Here is a 25,090-nt window from a genome sequence, read left to right on the forward strand (position 1 = left end):
CACCCTGCTCTTAGTCAAACAGATGACTTCTCCTCTCTCCCCCACCCCCTTCATACTGAAAGCGAAGTTAAATCCCTGACAGATTGTGCAGTCTGATAGCCTTCGTAATATGTTGTTGTTAACTAAAGGCCTTTTGTTAGAAAAGATATGGAAGCAAACAATAAATCTAAACATGGTTTCCCCTTAAATACAAGCAGAACACAACCTTAGACAGGCCGAATGAAAGGAAAACTCATAGATGTTATATGCACATTTTGTTACAATGTAGAAAAATTCACTTTTTTTCTTTTTCTTTCTTTCTTTATATAAGGTAATACTAATAGCAGTGTTGAAGCCAGGGAAGTTGTAACATGTCCACTTTTGTTTTTAATTGTATATTAAATAAAATTTGTAAAAGAAAGAAAGAAAGAAAGAAAGAAAGAAAGAAAGAAAGAAAGAAAGAAAGAAAGAAAGAAAGAAAGAAAGAAAGAAAGAAAGAAAGGAGGAAAAGGGCCCCCTGTGTATTCTGGTTTATTTACCACCACTGGTTGCCACCTTGGACTGCAGCAATCACCATCACTTCCTACTATTTGATCCTGCCCTACTGTGTGAAGCCCACACAGCTGGGCAGGATCAAATAAACAAGAACAACCCAGAGTCTAGGAAGGTGTATTTAATGCTAGTGTGGGCTAAATGTGGAATCTTGCAAAGTCAAAGAGGGAGTCCCCAATTTCATTTACTCAACTAAACTCTCTTTGATGATTGTGCAATGTTTTTTCCTCTGGATTTCTTTTCATCTGGACCAAGTTGTTCTTTATAAGATAAGCTGTCAAATGACTCACTCATTATCTGATGTCTGATCTGCCTTCCCTTCTTTTCCCAGCCTCCTCACAATATCTCACACTGCAATTGCTTCTAATATTGCCATTGGCTGTACCTTCCCAGAAGCAACTCAACCTTGATTTGAATCTAGATCACAAGGAAGCAGCTACTTCTTCTTTATGATTATCTCTTCTGTTGGACCAAGCTATTCAGACTGAGGCTGGACAGAGAGTCTGATTTCTAAGCCCAGAAAACATGGTTAGCAACAAAGCTGATGCAAGAATGCATTTTCAAACAATGGCACAGTAAGAACTACAATTGTGACTACATGTTCAAAATGGGACAACATGTCTAGAAGATGGCATCCACATGGAGAACTCCCTCCATTAGATGCACAGTTACTTGGCACCTTTTTTAATGTCTCTTGGGTGCCAAGCAAACACTTTATTTTCCCAAATGTTCAATCTTTGGTTAACATGCTGCTCATGTACATGATACAGTCATACTCACTTGGCATCCACTGTCCTGCTCATTATTGCCTCCTAAATCAGCCCAGCCCTAGACATAAGAGGCAACCCACTGCAGTTCATTCTTACATTCTTACTTTGCCACAAAAAAAGTGGAGAGAGGGAGCGGGAGAGATGCTGTAGCAATATGCAATTAAAACCAGAATGCCAAATGAAAAGGTCATAATGTAATGAGGTTTCACTTCCACTTTTAATATAAGCAATCTATTATACACACCTGAAGTGCATAAGATACAGAAAGTCCAACCAGGCCAGCACTCAAATTGTTTTTACTTAGTACGGCAAAAAGAGCTGCAAAGAATACCACACAGTTTCCCACAAATTCAACTCTAACTCCCAGCCACCTAGTAAATAAGAAAGCATTTTTAGTACACAACACATACTTCATTTGGAACTATTTGTCTTTTCAAATGAGAGCCTGACATTAGAAACAACTTTAAAAACAACTTTACCTGTTGGCTACAATTCCAGGATAGTAACTTTTCTGATTGTCATTCACCTTTGTGTCACTGCTGTAAACAAAAGACTTCCCTCTTTTGAATGCTCGGATGACGCTGGCTCCTGTGACCGTTTCCGAAAAGTGCGAATATATGGGGGATCTGCTAATGGATTCCAGTCGCTTTAATTGACGAGAGGTAGCTACATAGAACCGCTGCCGTTGCCGGTTCGAAAGCATTATGTAAAAAAAGAACAACACAAAACCTCTTAAAGCATTTTACATATTTGATCTCAGCTTTCAAGACTATCACATCATAGATAACCAGTACAGTTCCCAAATGAGAAAGGCCTTGAAAAAAGAGGTTGTATCCAATTCTTTGGGATTTCTCTCACTAAATCTTGGGAAAGTCTATGAGATATCAGAATCAATAGTAAAGATTTTTCTGAGCTGTGCCATTTTAGGCTTCAGGTGATGTTTACATGCTTGAAAGCTCTAAGTACAAAAATGTATTGTAGACTGAAAAGCAACTTCTGAGGAAAAGCTAGATTTTGAGGGTATATTTTCTGGAAGAGTTTCAGATACAGATTTCGCCATCACTCCTCCCCATCCCAGTATATTAGCTGCATCCATGTCACGGTAAGGACAGCAATTCTGAACACAGGTCTTCCAATTATGGAATGCAGGAGGCAGGGAAAGAAGTCTTATTACGATAAGATTCTTTTCCCACTGTTCATGTAAAATCCCCATGCCAAAATAGTGCTAAGGTGATCTATGCCAGTGGAGATTACATTTATCTTCCATTTTTCTGCTGTATTGTTATTTTTTTTTAATGTTAGCAACTGCTTTGACTTTGATGATGTTTAATGTTTTTTTTTATTTTTATTATTTTGGTTTCTGCTGATAAGCGTTTTCTACTGTTGCTGGAGCAGCTTATAAACAAAGGGCAGGCTATAATTATCTTAAGAAAGATCACAATAGCTATTTGGAGTTGCACAAAAATACTTAGAATAGGGCAGTAAGTAAATGACTGTGAATAAGTTATTCAGCCTTGTAAACCTAACTGAGATTCCTCTGAGCTGGCTTCGGTGTTTCAAAGGAACTGAACCCAGCAAAGTATACATTCATGTAAATACAGTATGTAACAGATTAATTCTTTCAAACTGAAAGAGTGCATTAACTGCCCAGAGTTCTGCTACTTCAAAAATGATCATGCAAATAGCGAGGTAACAAAAGGAAAAAAAATGACATGAATTACCTGTGCAAAATAATACAAAATGGCTAAAGGTATTATAACCACAGCAAATAGCGGAGTGCTTGCTATGATCACAATCATTGTTGATACAGAATTGAAGAAGGTTCCAAGAAACATCAATATTGTTGGCGGTATCACTTCATCAATCACATAGATGTCCTTAGAAAAGCGGTTAATGATTCGGCCTGTTGGAGTTGTGTCGTAGAAAGTCTGTGGTGTGTGAAGCTTATTTTCTAGCAGTGATGCGTGCAGAATACGGGCTGCCTTGATGCCACCGATGGCTAGGGAAAAGGAGGAGATCAGAACAAACAGCCCTGTTGCAAAAGGGGAGACATAAGAAGGAGATTTTGATCACATTGTATCCTAGAATCCTTGGACATTCTGTTTTATGCCACTTCGCTACACTGCTGTTCTGTCTTCTTTGGGAAGGGTCCTTGGTGCTCTCTGAGCTTGCTTGTTTTCTTGCAGACGTTTCATTACCCAAACTGGACAACATCAGCGCTGACGATGTTACCCAGTTTGATTAATGAAACATCTGCAAGAAAACAAGCATGCTCAGAGAGCACCAAGGACCCCTCATGTCAACCCTGAGTTACAAATATTCTCCTTTCTTAGTGTCTTCTTTGGTTTTTGCAATCACAGTATCTTCTCTCTTATTATTTATTACTATTACTACAGTGGTGTCAGGAGCACTGAAGTGCTTCTGGGTTGAAAGCATTGAATGGTGACATCACCATTGCTTGGGGTAAAGCAAGGATACAAAAGGCCTGCAGATCAAAACCCAGTGCTGCCATAATACAATAAAAGGATTGCTGTAGCATAACTCTTCAGTATTTTGTTCACTGTCTGTTCAAGGATCTTTTGAGTAGGTATTAAAGAATGCCAGAAACCACAGTTATCACTATTTTAAAATATTATCCACACCCTTATAATCAAGAATTTGAGTAATTGCCCTGTATAGACGGGCAGAAACACGTAACACAATTACCTTGCAAGATACCGAGGGCAGCATACACTCCAATTCGCTTGTTCACATTCTGTTGAGTCCCATTTATCACTGGATCATTGGTCCACTCACTGAGCCATACATTGGCCCCAACTGCAGCACCATTTTGACAGGAATACAGGAAGCATATCAACAAAGAAATAAGAGGACCAACAGCCTTCATGTATTGCCAGAAAACAATAAATTTGACCTGTAAATTGAGGGAAACAAAGTAGATTTACATAGATGCAAACCTCTTACAATAATATTGTTGTTGTTGGCTGCAAAGTTGTGTCCGACCCATCGCGACCCTATGGACAACGTTCCTCCAGGCCTTCCTGTCCTCTACTATCTTCTGGAGTCCATTTAAGCTCACGCCTACTGCTTCAGTGACTCCATCCAGCCACCTCATTCTCTGTCGTCCCTTTCTTCTATTGCCCTCAATCTTTCCCAGCATTAGGCTCTTCTCCAGTGAGTCCTTCCTTCTCATTAGGTGGCCAAAGTATTTGAGTTTTAGCTTCAGGATCTGGCCTTCTAAAGAGCAGTCAGGGTTGATCTCCTCTAGGACTGACCGGTTTGATCGCCTTGCAGTCCAAGGGACTCGCAGGAGTCTTCTCCAGCACCATAGCTCAAAGGCCTCAATTCTTTGGCGCTCGGCCTTTCTTATGGTCCAACTTTCACTGCCATACATTGCAACTGGGAAGACCATAGCCTTGACTATACGCACTTTTGTTGACAGGGTGATGTCTCTGCTTTTTAGTGTGCTGTCTAGATTTGTCATAGCTTTCCTCCCAAGGAGCAAGTGTCTTTTAATTTCTAATATTAGCAACTCGCTAAGAAGAATTGGAAAACTGGAAATTGGAATATTTTACATGCAGACCATTCCGGGGAAAAAAATGGCTGAAATAAAGGAAATTCCAGAATAGAAGTACCACATTAAAGATGTGCTCCATGCAAAATTTGGTCAGGAAAATACTTTTTTTTTTTTACAAATCTAGACAATGTAAGCTTCCATTACATTCTATAGAATTACCAAATGAAAGCATTAAAGGGATTTTCTGTACCTGTGTTCCATTATCAAGAGCAATGACAAACGCTCCAGCATATCTATTTTCAAACTGGCCCAAGCAGCTTTTTAAATTCAGCAGTAGTATAATATAATGTTAAAGCAAAATCTAGCCTAATGTCTCAGAATATATGTGAACTCTGCTATGAATCCAGTTTCCAGGATACGCTTAAAGAACCTACAACCATGCCTTGATTCTCCATTTGTAACTTCTGTTCACATAAGTAATATTTGGATCACTTTTGGGGATAGGATCATCAAAAGCACATTTATTCCCTGTCCCACCCCAAAAAATGTCCCTCATCTTATGCTGATGATAGCAAGAAGGGCATCACACTATGCATGTGTTCTAAAAATTAAAAAAATCCTCCCCAACCTAGTATGCTTAAACTCCCTAAACTCCAATCAGTAGTACTACTAGGATACTAGGGATTATAGTCTAACATATGCAAGGCATGCTAGATTGGCAAAAGCTGAATTATTCCTTTTTTCTCATCATAAAACAGCTGTGGGCGACCTACAACCCTAAATTCTCTAGATCACTTTTATAGCCGGCAGAATCTCTTTGAACACTAATTCTGAAAAATCAGTCAGGGAGGTGGTAGTTTCTGTCATCTTGGCAACAAAACATGAACATTGTGGTAGAGAGCTTAAAAAAGTTTATTAAAAAAATCCCACCAAAAATTTGGCCAAATTTTTTTTACATCATTGCCCTCCCCACAAAAGACTGTCCAGCTTTGTCTTAAAAGAGTAAGTTTCAAGGTCCCCTTCTAAGTTGCTAAACCTCTCCGATAGCTATTCTAGATCCCACATAGTTAATTATACAGTAACTCTACAACAAAAAAGAATTAATGTTTAGCAAAGGTTCCTTACTGTGCCGGTTTCAGCAGTTTCTGCCTGGATGAGTTTCTCAGAAGTGACTTTTACAGGAGGCTCCATGGACTTTTTGTCACACACCTTTCGTTTGGTAGACTTTTTGGTAGATAATTCACCATCTGAAGATATTACACTGAGTTGCCTGGTTTTTTTTATAGAAAAAAACCCCAGAAAGATCCATTAATCAAGTACAGGTGCTTGATTTCAGTGGTCAGCATAGTGGCTTAAAAAGCAATTCCAGGTTTACCTTAGGAACTGTTTGCGGACTTCATTTGTCACTGGTTCACTATCTGCCAGATCTGTGTGGTTGCTGAGAGTATCTTCAGCGAGAAGGACCTCTTCATCCTCCATTACTACAGAGGGACAAATATTTAATCATTTGGGTTTTCTAAAAGAATATCTTCTAGAAAGTCTGATTCAGTGCTTTCTAAGTCACAAAAAACAAGAAGCAATAACAAAACTCAACTACAGGTAGTCCTTGACTTATGACCACAATGGAGCCCAATATTTCTGTTGCTAAGTGAGACAGTTGTTAAGTGAATTTTGCTTCATTTTACAACCTTTCTTGGCACAGTTGGTAAGTGAATGACTGCAGTTGTTAAGTTAGTAACACGGTTGTTAAGTGAATCTGCCTTCCCCATTGACTTTGCTTGTCAGAAGGTTGCAAAAGTTGATCACATGACTCCAGGACACTGCAACCATCATAAATATGAGTCTATGATATGATACTGGCTCTGTCACATTTGAGTGAGCACATACTAAATGAAAGCAAGAAGCCACTGACTCTGAGATCTATGGCTGGACTCTAGAACAATTATTTCTGAAGTAACTTGGGAGTGTCCTTTGTTCTTATTTGTGGGGTGGTAGTGGTGGTGGTGGAAGAGATAATAAAAAGAAGGGGAAAAACAGAGAAGAATATATCCAATGGAAGAACTGAAACTATGTGTTCTGTACCAGCCTGCTACCGGCCTTGCAGAAAGGCAACCCCTGTACAAACGGCAGAGGCTGGAATACGTCTGCCAAATTTATTACACAAACAAACAAAACATGAAACAAGATACCGGAGCTTTGATCCTCTATCGGAGCGGTTGCTTTCAGCAAACCAGCCCTCCCCCAAACACTCCCTTTATAAGAGTTCAGGGCGTGGCCTCTCTTTGCCTCCTTCCGAGAAGTCCCACAGCCTTTCTCTGCTTGCTCCTACTTGACTGCCTCCTGCGTCGGGCGTCCTTGAACAGGGCCAGCTGTGGGTCATCTTCATCCACACTGTCGGGCTCACACAGCTGGGTCTCCACCAAGTAAGAGGGGCCTGGCTGGGGGCTCTGCGGAGCCTCCAAGCCATCATCAGCAAGTTCTTCTTCAACACCCCCCTCCTCCCCCTCATCTGAGTCATCCGACCCAACTGCCGAACCCACAGGCTGACCCTGAATCACAACACTATGTTTATACATAGTTCCTATGTTTATCTTATTTATTTTAAAAATTGATAAATTGGTGGGACTGTCTAGATCAGACATGTCAAACACAAGGCCCGGGGGCCGGATGCGGCCCGTGAGGTGGTTTCATGCGGCCCACGAAGCCATCCTGGAAACAGTGAGGGAACGGCCCCTGCTGCCTTGGCCCTGGCCCAGAGACCCTCCTTCTGCCAGAGACCCTCAGATCTGTCCCACTCCTGCCCAGGCCCCCATAGGCACCCTTGATGCGAATGATGTAGAGCTGGCCATGCCCACCCAGTAGGCCATACGCACTCTAGCCACGCCCACCCAGTAGGCCACGCCCACCCAGGCCACACCCACCCGGCCCCCTAAGGGCAACCGCAATGCTGATGCGGCCCTCAATGAAATTGAGTTTGACACCCCTGGTCTAGATCAAAATACAAGTGTTTAGGCCTACTCAGTTTTAAACATTTCTTAAATGTTAGGTAGTTGTCACTATTCCTTTCTCTTTGTCAATGCACATTCTAATGTTTCTCAAATTAAAACACACACACATAAAGACAGGGAGGGAGGGAGGGAGGGAGGGAGGGAGAGAGAGAGAGAGAGAGAGAGAGAGAGAGAGAGAGAGAGAGAGAGAGAGAGAGAGAGAGATTCCTGCATAATCTAACAGACTGAGCAAGTCAGAAGAAAAACAACCATAACAGCAACAATAAAAGTATTATCACTTGTTGGCTCATCTTCTTCTATGTCTTCATCAGGTGCATAATTGCGGAGGAATTCTGCAAAAGACCTATTTTGTTGCAAAAGCTCTTGATAGGATCCCATTTCAGAGATTCTACCATCCACCACAACTACAATGTAGTCCACCTGAGGCAAAAAATGAATGCCATGGGTCACCAAAATTCGAGTCTGAAAATAAAAATAGTGCAGTGGTCAGGAGTGCTATCTTGCTTTAAGAATTAAAGCATTCTTAAAACTCAATTATAATAATTACAATTAAGAAAAGCTTGACTACATCTTGTGAAATGAACACTACTACAAACTCCAAGATATGAATTGCACGTCACATATTACCAGTTGGCCTCACAATAAATACTGGCATAGACATTTTTTAATAAGTTTTTTATGCCAATAGTGGCATAGACATCTTGTCAATCTGACTTTCAAGCATCATTTAGAAGTGACAGTAACTAGAGAGAGAAGATACAGGTAGTCCTTGACTTATGACCACAAATGAGCCCAAAATTTATGTTGCCAAGTCAGACATTTGTTAAGTGAGTTTTGCCCCATTTTATGACCTTTCTTGCCACAGTGGTTAAGTGCATCACTGCAATTGTTAATAACTAGGTTGTTAAATGAATCTGTCTTCCCCATTGACTTTGCTTGTCAAAAGGTCCCAAAAGCTGATCACGTAACTCCAGGACAGGGAAACCATTATAAATATGAACCAATTGCCAAGCATCTCAGTTGTGAACATGGGACTATGGGGATGCTGCAAGGGTCATAACTGTGAAAAACGGTTGTAAGTCACTTTTTTCAATGCCATTATTGTAACTTTGAACAGTCACTAAATGAACTATTTTAAGTCGTGGACTACCTGTACAGAGGAAGAATATGTTCTTTCTTTTATAAACTGCTGGTTTTTTAAAAAATAAAATAATCAGCATAATAAAAGGTGAAAGGAAGGAATCCTAAGCAAAGAAAACACCACATGCATTTTGGATGATTTCCTTTATACGGTAGATGAAAACTAGGCACAATCAAGATAACATTGAAAGGAAAAATCATATTTCAAGACAGGTGTAGTGAATTTGCAGCCCTCCAGATGGTGCTGAATGACAACCTGCAGCAATCCTAGCCAACATGATGGTTGGTGAGGAATGATGGGAGTAGTGATTCAGCAATATCTGTGGGTTTCTTCTTCCTGCCCAAAGATGGAAGGAAAATCTTCCAGAAAAATATCAAAGGTCAATCAACAGTAATTGAGGACTAGTGAAATGTAAAGATTAGAGCCTTGGGCCAGGAGGTAGGAAATCCAGGGTCCAAATCAACCTTCAAATATAGAAGTTCATTGGGTGACTTTGAGCCAGCCACTATCTTTTAGTCCAGTGACAAAAGGGTTGTTGTTCTGAATGTAAAATCTGAGGAGAGACTATGCCACCTTGCACGTCAAGAAAAAAGTATGATGTAAATAAAATTATTTAATGATTCAAGAAAAACAGGACTGGAATTCTAGGATGGAATGGATGAGCAGTATTGGACTACAAGCTCCACTCTTTTTGCATAGCTTATAGCTGTACCAAGAATAGCCATCCGTGAACTGGAATCATTGCAGTCCATTGCATCACATAGGCACCACAGAGAAAGTTTGACTCATTAGACTTTTCAAGACATTTTTTCCAAGACTTTTAGGACTAGACATGAGAATCTCTCTTTCAGAGATGATATGTCTCTATAAATATGCAGATTTTAGATCTATTTGGGCTCACCTTTCCTTTAAGTGTTCCTTCGGGTCCAATTACATTGTCAAAGATATGTTTTGCCACATGAGAATCTACTGCTGAAAGAGGGTCATCTAACAAATAAACATCAGCATTGCTGAACACAGCACGGGCAAGGCTCACTCGTTGCCTCTGGCCACCTGAAAGATTGATGCCCTGTGTGGTGAAAAGAGGAGAAAGGAGAAAAAAATATATCATGCCTTTCAAATGCAACAGGCAACGACGGGTGTCAGTTCTACCGAAACCCACCATGTCTGCATGGAGAGCTCAAACATTTGAAAGCTAAGGTGCAATTCAGATTCCTTTGACCTGGAAAGACAAGAATCTTTGGTGCCTACTGGCTGGTTGCTCCCAAAGATAGTATCCAATTGATTCAAAAAAATATGGAAAGGAAGACCTGGAAGGGTTCTAGATCAGGGCTTTTCAACCTTTTCACCCATTGTACCACTTTTAGGATATGGCAATATCTATGTACCACCAGTCGCCTAGCAAGCTGTCAAAAACTTGATGACCCCCCCCCCCAAAAAGGAAAAAAAGTGATGAAGTACAGGTAGTCCTCGACTTACAACAGCTCGCTTAGTGACTGTTTGAAGTTACAATGGCACTGAAAAAAGTGCCCCCCAAGCCACAGCCAAGCAAGACACCTGCCTGCCCGCCTGGCGGCGCTCTTCCTCCTGTCTGAGGTTTTCATTGTTGTGAGCATTTCTGTTGAGGATTGGCAGCGGGGGTGGGGTGGGGATGTTTCGTTTTTATTTTCCCCCCCTCTGCTGGATGGTTGCAACAGGTTTTGGTCACTTCACATGACCCTGGGACACTGTGACTGTCATAAATATGAATCAGTTGCCAAGCATCTGAATGTAAATCACAAGACCCTGGAGATGCTGCAACATTCCAGCTGATCAGTGCTTCTTCTGGGCACAGCAGAAGCGCCAGGATCAGCGCTGAGCTCCAGCTGGAGTCTGGCGCTGATCCTGGCACTTCCGCTGAGCCCTGACAGCCCTGCAGCTCCAGCCATCTCTCACTCAGGCTTGTGTGGTGCTGCCACCAGTTCAGCTCATTCTCCTCCCCCTGCTACTTTTCTAGGATAGTCACGTACCACTTGCCAGGGGCCAATGTACCACAGGTGGTACCCGTACCACTGGTTGAAAAGCCCTGTTCTACATCACCTACAGTAATTCACCCTTCTGCTCAATGCAGGAATCCACTATTATAGCATCTCTGAGGGACGGCCATCCAGCTTCTGCTTACATATTGCCAGAAAAAGAGAGCCCAGTATGGAGGGAGTCTGTTCCATTGTTGCTTCACTTCACTACACCTAGATTGATGTGCAGCTTCAGCCTCGGCACAGTCTTTCTGCTAGTTGGCTAGTGGTCTAATAAAAATAGGGAAGTTATAGTGGTCACTAGTTGCAAGACAAAAAACCCAAAGCAGTATGGTCTTCTGGCTCACAGGGCAATGGGGGAATGACCAAGATAAATGATTCCTTCTTTTTAAGAGACGACACCTCTGGATGATGCATTTCAAAAAGGAGACTTAAAAAAGTACAGAAAAGGCAAACTATATGATCAGGAGCTGGCTGAGGAAAGGCTGAATTGCAGGAAAATGGATCACCATAAAGCTGCTGGAAAGTTATGAAGCCAGAACTTTTTTCCTCTGTCTTTCCCTAATTAATCCACTGAGGTTGCATGATGGGAATTCTCTGCTATAAGATCTGGTACCGATATTGCCAAATCAGCTTGAATAACTTTCAAAGATTAGACAAATTTGTGGAAGGTAAAGCTAAAATACCCTTTATTACTCTACTGCAATATTATAATTGGAAATTTTATATATTTCCTAAAAATCTGCCATAAATAAATAAATCAAATGACGGTCCCTGTACTGCCTTAGACCATTAATTAATGTGTCCAAGAGAGACTTGCTGAATCCATGTTGGACTTGTGGCTTCTCCAAGGCATCAGAAAAGTAGTAAGGAAAATGGAACCTGGACTAGGACAGTTTTTGCTCTAATACAGTCTCAGGGCCTCTTCTTCCATGAGAAAATAAAAGAGCTTTAAAAATGCTGAGGAATTAAGACCACTCTTCCATTTCAGGACCTTTCTTATCTTCTTAGACTAGTAATAAGAAAATAGCATCTGAATCAATCAATCAACCATTCATGCATGCATGTACTACTTTAGTAATTTGAATTTAAATAAAGAGTAATTGTTTGGAAAATCCCACCATCTTTTTCAAAATGATGAGTGGAAAGCTTTAAATCCACTACATTAGTCAAATGTCACTTCTTCCCATTTGCTCTTCTCTTTCATTCTCTTCTCTCTTCCTCAACTCTGACTTTATAGACACACTTCATTTCTATCCCAATTACTCCTCTGCTTAGCATACTTTCTTTCACAGCCTGGCATATGTCCACCACGTTGCTTTCCCCCCCAATGTGCTTTCCTCCCTAGCTATATAAATTTGCAGAATGAATAAATATAAAAACTCAAGCTCACCACAGCCACTCCTCATTTAGTGATCACTTCACTGAATGGCCATTTGCAAATACAATGGTAAGAAACAGTAGTAAGCGGTAGTAAAAAAAAAATCACTTTTTAATCAATTCCTGCACTTAAGACCAAATTTCTGCACCCGACAACAATGCACATTGCTGTGAGGCTGGTGATGCTGTATGAGGGAATTTTATCTAAATTAGATGGCACCAACTCTCTCTCTTTCTCTCGCAGACACATGGTTTGCTTAGTAACCATTTTGTTGGAGTGAATTGCGGTTGCTAAGAGAGGAGAAAATATATAGCTTTCTTTCATTCTCACTATACACAAAGAGTTGATTGTCCTTATCCTATCTAATCTTATTTATCCTTAACTCCTGTGAAATGAGTAACTATTACATTTTATGGGATGAAATTACTTAATTTGACTTAGATTTGACACCTGACCTATACTTCTTTCTGGATCACATTACTGGCTTCTGAATCTCATTAGCTTTTGTGCAAAACATTTGATGACAGAAACCAGGATTCAGCCATGTGGATTTAGGCCCTGCACCTTTGTTTTTCTTTTTTAAGCTGCTTTTCTTTTTGTCTCACCCATTTATATTTTGAGAAAAGGGTACTGATGGCCATGCCCACCCGCAAATTATGCATTTCATGAATGGAATGAATAATGGGATGGCCATATTGGGGAGTGTTCCCTAGCATGGTCAAAGGGTCTTCATCCAAAAGCCTGGCTGTGATGGCAGAGGAGAGGACTCTGAGAGGCAGCTATCACAGTTCTTGCTAAAGGTCTTACCTTCTCACCTATTTCTGTTTGATCTCCTCCAGGAAGCATCTCAAGATCTTGTTTCAAGGCACATGCCTCCAACACAGTCTGATATTGCTGCTCATTAAGAGGGTGGCCAAACAAAATATTATCTTTCAAAGTATCATTTTGGATCCAAGGTAGCTGGGGTACATAAGCAATCGAACCCTAAAAGCAGCAATATAGGATGGATGTGATTAGAAGCTACAAAGATATTTCAAATGTTCAGATTGTCAAAATATTTTTCACACTGCTGAAAACCAACCTTCACAGCCACATCTCCATTGAGTTTCTCCATTTCACCAAGGAGAGCTGACACCAAGGAAGACTTCCCACAGCCGACTTGGCCCACTATGGCTACCAAAGAACCACTGGGGACTAGCCAATTTATACTGGAGGAGAGGACAAAGGCAAAAGCATAATAGAGCAAAATCAACAAAGAATTCAAAGGATTCTTAAAGGCTAACAGATGTTTTGTTTATTTATTTATTTATTTATTTTATTTTAATTCCATTTATATCCCGCCCTTCTCCGAAGACTCAGGGCGGCTTACAAGCTTAGCAGTAGCCTTCATTCTATGTATATGCCTGCTTATTAGGGCTTTCACACACACCCCAAGCGGCATTATTACAAAGTCAGCTTTTGTGACATAAGCTTGAGTGGATTACAGCTCAATTTGTCAGAACCTGAAAATGAAAATAGACTGCTGCTGCAACAGATTAAGACAGGCATGTCAAACTGCCGGCCCATGGCCCGGGTGCGTCATGGCGTAACCACGCCCACCCCATTGCCGGCAATGGAAAAAAAGTCACGATATGTTGCGACACGTCACGTGACGTTGTGAGTTTGACACCCCTGGATTAAGACATGTTTCCTGGAATTTGTCATAATAAAAACACCAATTATGCCTGCCTATTTTCCTTTATGTGAAAGTACAATGCAAAATTCTAACGGGAGTCTTTATTCAATCAACTTTTACCTTATTCCTATGTTTTGGTAATCTGAGAAAGACTGAAGAAGACTAGCTGCAGAAGAGGAAGGCGTGAAAGATATTATGAAGTCGTCATGAACTCAAGGGCCGCTGTTTTCTCTCTCAGCACTGATTCCTAAGGTCATGCTAAACAGAATGGGGTTGATTTTTGAAATCTGCATGCAAGCTAACTGGCGATAGCCATGATATATGGAAGTTTGTGACCTAAAGTGTAAAAGAAGTAGATGACAGTGTATGAATTAAGAAATGAAATGAAAAAAATAAAAACAGATATTTGTACATCTGTGAAATTAAAAAAAGGAGAAGGAAGAAATAGATCTGAATGAAGGTGATTTCACTTGAATACAAGAAAGTAATTGGCCTTTTGGAGATATTCAGATGGATCAGAAGGTGACAGTTACCTCTTTAAAAATGTATGTTTTGAATATATGATTTAAGAATGTTTATATATACTCATTGTAAAAGAATGCATATCAATCTAAAAGAATAATTGATTCCAGATGACTCTAAATGGCTGATACTTTAAAAAGCGAAGAGCAATACAATAAAGATCATGCATGTCCAGAAAAACAAATGCAGCACACCAAAGAAAAACTGAAAAGAAGACAACAATCATTCTTTCTCCAGGCCTAGGAGAACAGCCAGGTTTCAGTGATGTTTGGAATTAGAGTGGGAATTATATAGATCTCTGGGGAGAAGTTGTTCCAGATAGCAGGCATTATGACAGAGAAGGTGTGTTTCTTAGATTCCGATAGATGGAATTATTCAACTGAAGGGATGTGGAATGTAATCTTACTAGACTGGCAGAAAGTATTGGACACAGGTGGTCTAGCAAATAACTAGGCCCTGTGTCATAAAGTGCTTTATGACCTTTCACATTGAATTGCATCTGGAAGCTACTGGCCATCAATGTGACCAGATGCTATGGCTTTGGAACAGGCCATTTTTTTGACACAGATCTTGAGGAAAAAAAATGGATATGGAAGAAAGAGGAATAAAATAAATAAGAGTAAAAGTAGAATGACTGCAGGAAGAAAAGTACAAATTCTGCACGAAAAGGTATTAAAAGACAGATTCATCACCCCAAAGAATGAATAGACAGTTGATATAAGGTATAGGTTGTAGAAGCTGCTTAAAACGGAGTGAAAAGAAGGCCATTTGTTACAAAGTGCCATCAAAATAAGTGAACTTGCATTAAAATGGGACACACACACACACACACACACACACACACACACACACACACAAGGCTTGACAGAATGAAGAAGTGAAAGAGGCTGAGAGTGAGGGTGGAAAGGTAACTCACAGAATGATTGACGAAAAAAATGAAAGCTCTGTAAAAGGTCTATAAAAAGAAAAAAATCTAACTACAAAGAACAGTGTCAAAGAGAGGAAGGAATGGTTAAGATTAAGAGGAAGAGAAAATGCAGAGTAGCTTTTAAGGAAATAGAAAGCTATTTTGGATGTATCAAAGAGGGTTAAAAAAAGAACCCTTTAGAAGTTGAATTTAAAATTTAAAATAAGGCATTAATACTGATTTGAAAAGTCACTCAGAAATATTCCTTGCAGTAATTTGTGCCAACGTGGACAAGTAAGAAGGGCCTGTGATTGGTGGGTCTAATAAGCATTTTCAGGTGTTTTTTTTCCCCACATCTTGGATATGGGCAGCTGGGAGATAACATATCTATTGACATGAAAAATCCGTACAATAAATGGGAAGCTACCGTGCCATCCAAGAGAAAAGAGTATTACATAATATCACAACCTTCCTTTCCTGTTTCTTGGTGACTGGTGATGGATCACTTCCACTTGGATCAGGTGGCAGAGTTTCAACTGTGGAATCTTTTGTATCTTACTTGTGCATGTATTAAGATTCTTCAGAGGTAAACATGGCATTTTTTTAAACAAGTGATCACCAGAACCCCATCTCTACATGTATCCTATAAGCTGCATAGGAAGGGGGACAAAAGCAAGCAGATTTGTCATGAACTAGTCAGGGGAAGTCCAATTCTTCTGCTGCTCATGGCGACTTCTGTTCTTTTCCCAGAATACATCAGGAAGATACAAATGATTCCCTGCTATGTCCACCATCTCCTGAAACATCCTGTGAGCTAGTCCAATGCTATTTATGGGTTGTTGTTTTTTAACCTTTGAGGCTTCATTTTTCTTCTGTCCTCACTGCATATGCTCTGTATATTGAGATACTGTTAAGAAATTAGATTTCAGTTAAGAATAGTATAGTGGATATAATGGTATAACTGTTATAATCACTATGTATTGGAATATGAGCTTTGTAAAAGAATATACTGAGATACTGGCCTAATCAATTGCAAAAACAGGCTGTTTAAAGGAGGCACAGGCAATAAATCAGAGGTGCTCTGGGCCACAGAACACCAGAGAAGGAGAAATATTTGATGTAACTTCTGTGGGTGAGACAGTTATCAGATCTTATCAAGGACATTTGAAATCCAGAGAGAAGAAAAAGAATATTTGAAATGGCAAAGCCAAAAATCAAATTCTTCGGACTTGGATCAATCGGAAAGGAAAGTTTTAAAGAAAGAACCTGGACCAAGAATTTAAAGGAACCCCTAAAATCCTGACACAGGAGAGAACACCTCAGTAGACTTGGGCTTACGTTCTCCACTCCCTGTTTTTTTTTAATCCCATTTATATCTCGCCCTTCTCCGAAGACTCAGGGCGGCTTACAATCTAAAGCACAAACCAATGTGCTTAGCAATAGCCTTCATTCTATGTATATGCCTGCTTATTAGGGCTTTTGCCCCCCCCCAAGCGGCATTATTACAAAGTCAGCTTATTGCCCCCAACAATCTGGGTCCTCATTTTACCTACCTCGGAAGGATGGAAGGCTGAGTCAACCTTGAGCCTGGTGGGACTCGAACCTGCACTAATTGCAGGCAGCTGGTGTTACTTAAGGAGGCATTAGCCCACTGCTCCACCAAGGCTGGTGTTCCTCCTCTCACTTGCCTAGGAAAACATCTCACAGAGCAGTTATCAGGCTGGCTTTGTATCTTGCTAATTATTTATCCTCATGCCTTTGCTTGTCACGATTATGTTCATGCAGAAGAAAAGCTTAGCTGAGCTGGATTTGTTTAGTACAGGGGTGTCAAACTCAATTTCATTGAGGGCCACATCAGCATTGTGGTTGCCCTCAAGGGGCCGGGTGGGTATGGCCAGGGTGGGCGTGGCCTACTGGGTGGGCGTGGCTAGTGCATATGGCCTACTGGGTGGGCGTGGCCAGCTCTACATCGTTCGCATCAAGGGTGCCTATGGGGGCCTGGGCAGGAGTGGGACAGATCTGAGGGTCTCTGGCAGAAGGAGGGTCTCTGGGCCAGGGCCAAGGCAGTGGGGGCTGTTCCCTCACTGTTTCCAGGATGGCTTCGCGGGCCACATGAAACCATGTTGCGGGCCGGATCCGGCCCCCGGGCCTTGTGTTTGACATGTCTGGTTTAGTATATTTGCCACTGCTTTATTGTAATATATTGTATGCATGTAGCTTTTTTCAGAAGTAAAATCTCTTTAGTGAATTGCATATATTATTTAGTGAATTGCATATATTATAAAAGGGACGCGGTGGCTCAGTGGGTTAGGACGCTGAGCTTGTCGATCAGAAGGTCGGCAGTTTGGCGGGTCGAATCCCGAGTGCCGCGTAACAGAGTGAGCGCCTGTTACTCGTCCCAGCTTCTGCCCACCTAGCAGTTCGAAAGCACGTAAAAATGCAAGTAGAAAAATAGGGACCACTATGGTGGGAAGGTAACAGCGTTCCGTGCGCCTTTGGCGTCTAGTCATGCCGGCCACATGACCACGGAGACGTCCTCGGACAAACGCTGGCTCTTCGGCTATGAAACGGAGATGAGCACCGGCCCCTAGAGTCGGAAACGACTAGCACGCATGTGCGGGGGAACCTTTACCTTTACCTTTACCTTATATTTGTTTACGCTTACAGAGTCAAAATTAGTACACAAAACAAACCTCTGAGTATATATGGGCTTTGAAAACGAATGTACATGCCTGAATTTTCTGACTTTTCCATGAAGATAAATCAGTTTGATCCTGGATATGAGTTAAACAAGGAAGCCTTAAGAGTTGATAGCAAATTTGCTACTTAAGGATTGCCATCCAGTGCATAAATCATCCCATCAGTGCAAGGGATTGAACTGAAGAAGTAAGTTGCAGATTGGCTCCTGATATCACTGTTGTTCACAGTGCGCACCTAGAATTGTTCTACAGAACTTATAAATATATAAAGCCATCCTGCCATTTATGAAAGAGATGTAAAACTGCAGAATCCATTTTGGCCTGAGATAATCTATTGAAATGGTAGAGCCAACATTGTAAAGTCTGCATTCTCTTAATAAGCAATGGAAAGAGAGGCACCGCAACAGCTTTCGAGACATTTTCATTTTGCAAAATCCCAGCTGCAGTTCACTGAGAATTATGTCACATGTGATGTAAAGAAAACCACAAGCTGCTTAGTGACATTTAAAGATCTTGCTCTTACCTCAGCAACCATTCAAGAAGTAGTTGGGATTAAAAAATAGCAAAAACTCCGCCAAGTTTGAAAGGACTAACTTTCACTTACATAAGCCATCAGTTCCAAATTAAAAATATGAATTTGGGGGTGGGTGGGTGGGTGGGTTTTCAAATAACATTTTAAAAAGCTGTTCACTCCCGGAGAGACCCCAACAAATATAATTGAAGAAAGTTTCCTTACTCCTTCAGAGCTGGGTCGAGATCCTTTGCCCAGCTGAATGTTCCGTTCCTTATGGTAACAGCATATCCTATAAACACAACAAAACATAAAGGAGAAAAAAAATGAAGCTGCAATTCTATGCATCAGCTTTTCCCATTGAGGGGCCCACCAGATATGTTGAAATGTAACTGCACCCAAAGCCAGCAAGTCCACCAACATTTAAAGAGCAACATCTGAGAAGATTCCTATGCATGCATCCTGGTCGAAAGAAGTATGATTTATTTCAGAACAGACGTGCACAGAATTGTACTGGAAAGAGTATAGATCTTTAATGTAAAAGAAGTAGTAGACTGATTGGATGCATTTGCTAAAAAGATTTGAGGAACTGCCATGAAAAGTTCACTCTTATTTTCCCCAACTCTTTAAGCAATGTCCTGTCACATGAGTAATCCCAAGTCATGATGCTGGGGTCAGACCAACAGAAAGCAGATTTTGGAAAGCTGAGGATCAGCTTTCAGTTATAAAATGTCAGAAGCTTCTGTAGCCTCTTTCAGTTGCTCTCTGAAGCCACACTGTTTATGAGATAAGGAGAAATATTTCAGCATAAGCAACCTTAGCTTAAATATTTATCCACTAGCAATTACTAAAACTCAGGCTTGTTTATCAGCTAGTTATAGCTGCTTCCTGGAGACTACGCTCAATCCTTGCTCCCTTTCCTTTTCCTACAAATGGAGCCTCTCAAAAATAAAGAGTAAGGGTCATTAGGATGGCAAGCCATCAGTGGAAACTCTGACAAGCTTTCAAGTTGAACAGAGGGAAAGATCAGGCTTCGTCTGTGGCGCTATATGCAATACATCAGGCCTTTCTTCACCTCTGCTTCTTTTATTCAGACACATGCCATGGAAAACTAGATACCAGAAAAGGGAAACAACCTGGAATCTGCCTGCACATCTAATTGGGCCTGGAGGCTTTCCCATACAGCTACAAGCAATCCTGCAACCTTGAAACCTTCTTTCTCAGTTTGGCTTCTTTTTCAATCCATCAAATTAAAAACAACCTGAGCAGAAAGGTACCTGGGATAGCCACCACTTGTCTTTCAGCTTGTGTTCGGAGGTCACAAGTAAAGCCAGGGTTTATCAAAATGCCCTTGGACTTCCTTAGCCCTCAATTTACTCTCAACTTTCTACTCTCTCTCCTTGAAACCGCATTTCTATTAATCTATGGGTCTCATCCAAGAGTGGGAAAAAGTAATTAATCTGAACTACAGTTTATTTGAAACAAATCAGCTTTAAACTATGATTACATTCACACCAACCAAAATCTCATCTCCTTCTACCAGCAGAACTGGAGAAGGAAGGAGTGAATCATGAGCCCAAAAGACGTCCTTCCTGTCACACAAAATTATGGCTTATGATATCAAAATGCAATAGAGATGAATCAATTAAGATTTCAGACACATGAAAGAAATACTGTTGTTAATCTCTATATTAACCCCACACATATAAACTACCAACAATAGGATTAATTAGTATAGAAATCCATATATCATATGAGAAAAGATTGCATGTTTAATTATCTTTATTCTATTAGAAATGCTTCAGGTAATATAATCAGTTTTGAAATATATAGAAAGAATGTGTCAAAGTTTAAAAATATCAAGTATGCTTCAAGCAAAATGAACCAGATTATTTATCTTATACATAACCATATCTCAAAGTGAGAAGCATCTATGCACAAGGCCTAAGCTGAGAATTTATCTAATTATATTTTTAAATTGCCCAAGCAGCAGTGTTCTCTTTTTAAAGCTGAAAATATCAATTGATTTCACTAAAAAAATATTTGTGCACATTGCAGATTCTATTGAGAATATGACAGATGAACTAACATGAGTTCTCACTAGGTGCTGCAACCTTTCCATGCACTTATAAAGCATATTTTATCAGAAACCCAGCACTTTATCAAAAAAGCATTTATGAAAGCCTCCTCAACCAGGCACACTTTGGATAGGATGAGAATTCCCATGCCAGAATTCCCAGCAGCATAGCCATGGTGCTTGCAAATTATGGGAATTGCAATCCTAATGCACCTGTCAATTTGTAGTAAGGGTTCTCTGTGTAACCTTTAGATGTTACAAATTAGCCCTTAGTGTCCTCCCCCCATATACAAACCCCACTTCACCCTCCATGCTTCTATATTGACCAAAGTAGAGTGTTACCTGGAGTAATTGACTTGGTTTCCACACAGTTTGGATCAAGTTCATCATGTGACAAGAAGTGCTGAATCCTTTGCAGTGAAACATTTGTCTGGGGAATACATGGGAAAACTGACTGTTTTAATAAGAGATGGGATATTCTGAGAATCCTCCCAAGTGGATACAGCAGCTCATGGTCATGATGGTTCTTAGTCTATGTCTCAAACTGTTAAGCTGTTGAAGATATTAGACTAGGCCTGGGGAGACCCAAGTTCAAGAACAACATCAGCCATGGAAGCTCATGGGATGACTCACTGGAGGATTCTGGACCAGCCACCATCAAAATTGGAGGAGGGAATTGGAGAGAAAGGCAACTTATACATTTGGAGGTATATAAATATAAAAAAAATAATTTAGAGAGATGGTCAGGTTATAAATTTAACACGTGGAATTTGCTAGTGCAATGGTTGTCTTAATTATCTCAATTCAACAGAATATATCTGCATGTGTTCCAGACTAGATCCAAGCTAAATGAGGCACACTACAGTGGCAGATTCATTTGGCAGGAGTTCGATATATGTTTTATAACAATTTTTTGATTTTATAACAATCTGCAAATTTGTCCCTCAGAGTTTGGATCCTCCCCACATCATTTTCTCTTTAAGCTAGAATTGCAACAACACAAATGAACATAATTGAAAATAGAAAGGAAAATAAAGAAACCAGAGGAATGAATTAAATTTCTCTAACTACCAGGCTACTGGTGTAAAATTGGATTCTCTATTCTTATTTTATATTTGTGTATTAGCATTTGCTTTCAACTTCCTATTAAATATTAGCTGGCTAAAAGACAATCAAATACAGCATACATAAATTTCAATATCAGCAAAATAATCCCATATTTCCCCACAAATGATGAACATCAAGAATAATAACCCTCCACACCAGTTTTCCCCATAGATTTCCAAGTTTTCCACAACAATACTACAATGCCAACCTACCAAAAGAAGTGAGTCAGATATTCTAGAGAGGAAGTTTAAAACTTGGGGGCCATGGACGTAAAGGCCTTCTTATAGACAACTGCCTGTCATATACTAGTGGGAGTCAGTCACACCTCAGAATCTCTGAGAACCTCTTAAAGTAACAAGTTAGCTATTGAAAAGTGATGGCCTTTCCAAGTTAAAATTAGCACTCTGAGTTAGATCCAGAAAGGAACTCAGTGGTTGCATTTTTAGTAAAACTGAGCTAATATTCTCCAAGTAACCCAGTCCAGTTATCAATCAGTGAGCATATTGACTAATGGTTGCTAGAGGAAGCTGTGTAGAAAGGAAGAACTGTAGCAGGAGTTAAATGTGTGTATGCTCAAGACATGTATTGCTACAGCCCATATGTGATAGTGGCATTATATATAAACCAGCCATTGGTCTTACTTATAGGGGACGAGATAGCCAGTATTACCATCCTCTTTGCATTCAGTGCAGTTTTAAAAAAATAAACTCCATTCTCACCTGTACAATGTTACTAATGACCTGAGGAAGCATGTTGAGTGGGAACCTTAAGAGATTAAATAGGGAAAGTGACACAAAGGCTTTCTCTGCATCAAGAACATTTCTCTCATCCACACTGACATAGACAGCAAAGGTGGTCAGGGCAACCTGGAAACCAGAAAGCACAGACAATAACATGTCAACAACCCTTGACTTTGAATTTTTACTTTTTAAACTTGAACTTTAAAAATGAAAATTAACCGCCTGTCTTATATTGCTCTGTTAGAAAGGAAGATGGGGCCACTTCAAGGAAAGCACAGACCCTATACTTACGAACTCAATTGACCCCAAAATTTCTGTTGCTAAGTGAGTTTTGCACCATTTTATGACTTTTCTTGTCACATTTGTTAAGTGAAACAGTGCAGTTGTTAAGTTAGTAACATGGTTGTTAAGTGAATCTGGCTTACCCTTCGACTTTGTTTGTCAGAAGGTCGCAAAAGGGATCACATGACCCTGGGACACTGCAACAGTCATAAATATGAACCAGTTGCCAAGCATCTCAATTTTGATCACGTGACCGTGGAGATGCTATAATGGTTGTATGTGTGAAAAACAGTTATAAGCCACCTTTTCATTGTTGTCTTGTAACTTCGAACAATCATTAAACAAACTGTTGTTAAGACCAGGACTACCTGTATGTCTGTAATAAAAGTGATTTAGTCTCTAGGAGGCTGCGATTCATAACAATCGCTCAATGTTCTATAAGGATCACAGACCGCATAATGGTCCCAAACCATTACGGAGCAGAGTAGAAAGAGTTACATGTTTTCTTTCTATTGGGGTTCAATAGAAAATGTATCTGTGGAGCCTTGCAGCTTTCAAAATAATGAGCACAAAAGGCCCATCTTTACAAGGATGCTGTTTCTTGTATTTTCACTTCTATACTCCTCAGTTCTGAATGCCATCAACTTAGAGAAATTATTCAGAAGCTGGAGAAAAAAAGGTGAGGCAGGATTGTTATGATTTACCCAAGTAGGTCTTTTGTGTTACAATCTGCTCACAAGATAAGTAAAACTTAAAATAGGCAGTTGGGGTGTCAGCTCCCACAAAATAAGAGACTCAAGAGTTGAATAATATTGGTGGAACCTTTCTATCCCACCAAGTGGGATGCAACAGACATCCTAGTTTACAGTTTCTACTTATATCTGCTAAGCAAGCTGAGGCCTTCTTAAAAGCTGGCTACAATCTCTGAAGATCCTTCCCCATTTGCTACCTAAATTATTCATGATGCGGCTGGGGACTGAAATGTGGTGACAAGCTGGTCACCAAATTTAGGGTAACGATTTTTTAAAAAAGGAAAAAATTGGAAAAAATATTTTTGCCAGTTTAAATATAAAACCAATGAATAAAAGTAAATTAACAGTGAATTTCAGAATTTTTTTTAGCATTTAGCTAACTGTTCAACAGTTTGCTTTAAAACATACATGCACTTCTTTCTGACCAGGATCTTCAAGGGACAAAAACTAGGCAAGCAAGGCAATACACGTCCTTTATGGATTTGGGGGAGCATTTGGCTGGCCATTGCAAAAGATAGACTATGGCTACTGTTAATTTATTTATTTCACTTCCAACTCTAAATTTATTCAGGGTTAATGTGGGCTCTTTATTTGTGAGTTTCCCAGGATTTTCAAACAATTGTATCTGGGGTCTATTAGCTAAGCTATTTTATTTTGATTATCTTATAAATACTAAAATGATACGATTGGTCTGTCAAGAGGTCTTCTTAAGTCCGGCCATCTTCTGTTTCTGTCCAAGTGCAATTTTTTTAGGTAGCTCAGAATTTCCTTCTCATAGTCCTTTCGAAGATGGAATCAATCTTCAAATACACCCCTGCCTTCCATGAAGAGTATCCAAGCATGGAATGGGTCAACTTGCCATGGGCCAACTTGCCGCAGGACAATTCAACCAATACAAAAGTTGTATTAATTTCAATAGAACCATGGCCAGTAATAATAAAATAAAGAAAGTCAATCCAGAAATAAGAAGAGTTAAAATAACGTTGACGAAAACAGGGTCACACCAATAGTAAAAGTAACTGAATGTAATGATTAATACACTGTGGAATTGCCCTACGGCAAGTTGTCCCATAGCAAGTGGACCGTGGAGAGTTGTCCTGCAGTGAGTTGGCCATGACGAGTTACCTGAGACCCACCTAAGCAACCCTTTCTAAAGCTGACCTTCCGTGTACTTGGGAAGCCACAAAAATAGCTGTCCCTACAAGACCTACCAGAAATGGTGCACTGATCCAGGCAAAGGTTGATACAGAATTTAAATAGGCAGATTTCTTCAAAACCCGAAGTTCATTCTTCCGAATCTCCAGTACTTTTTCTGCAAAGGATGGTTCCCAAGCATAGAGCTTGAGTACTTTTATGCCACTTAGAATTTCATTCATTAGCTTAATGCGGGCATCTTTGTACTTCATCTGTTCTACCTAGGTGAATGTAAAGAATATCATTAGCCGGTGCCTTTTA

At 40.2% G+C, this 25,090-nt stretch overlaps 1 protein-coding gene across 1 annotated transcript in view; it reads right to left on the reverse strand.

The window, feature by feature from the left end:
- ABCC3 (ATP binding cassette subfamily C member 3) overlaps nt 1-25,090 on the reverse strand; it is an 85,120-nt gene that overhangs the window by 10,276 nt on the left and 49,754 nt on the right. Inside the window, exons 12-25 of the mRNA XM_081319499.1 lie at nt 24,847-25,046; nt 22,581-22,727; nt 21,097-21,184; nt 18,903-18,969; nt 13,445-13,571; nt 13,171-13,347; nt 9,869-10,036; nt 8,105-8,288; nt 6,194-6,299; nt 5,944-6,088; nt 4,008-4,215; nt 3,023-3,333; nt 1,781-1,980; nt 1,546-1,672 (exon numbers count right to left, since the gene is read on the reverse strand). Of these exons, the coding sequence (XP_081175625.1) occupies nt 1,546-1,672; nt 1,781-1,980; nt 3,023-3,333; nt 4,008-4,215; nt 5,944-6,088; nt 6,194-6,299; nt 8,105-8,288; nt 9,869-10,036; nt 13,171-13,347; nt 13,445-13,571; nt 18,903-18,969; nt 21,097-21,184; nt 22,581-22,727; nt 24,847-25,046 (2,255 nt within the window). The remainder of the gene's footprint in view (nt 1-1,545; nt 1,673-1,780; nt 1,981-3,022; nt 3,334-4,007; nt 4,216-5,943; nt 6,089-6,193; nt 6,300-8,104; nt 8,289-9,868; nt 10,037-13,170; nt 13,348-13,444; nt 13,572-18,902; nt 18,970-21,096; nt 21,185-22,580; nt 22,728-24,846; nt 25,047-25,090) is intronic.

Source organism: Vipera berus (assembly GCF_964194415.1).
Source record: "Vipera berus genome assembly, chromosome: 2".
NCBI lineage: Eukaryota > Metazoa > Chordata > Lepidosauria > Squamata > Viperidae > Vipera > Vipera berus.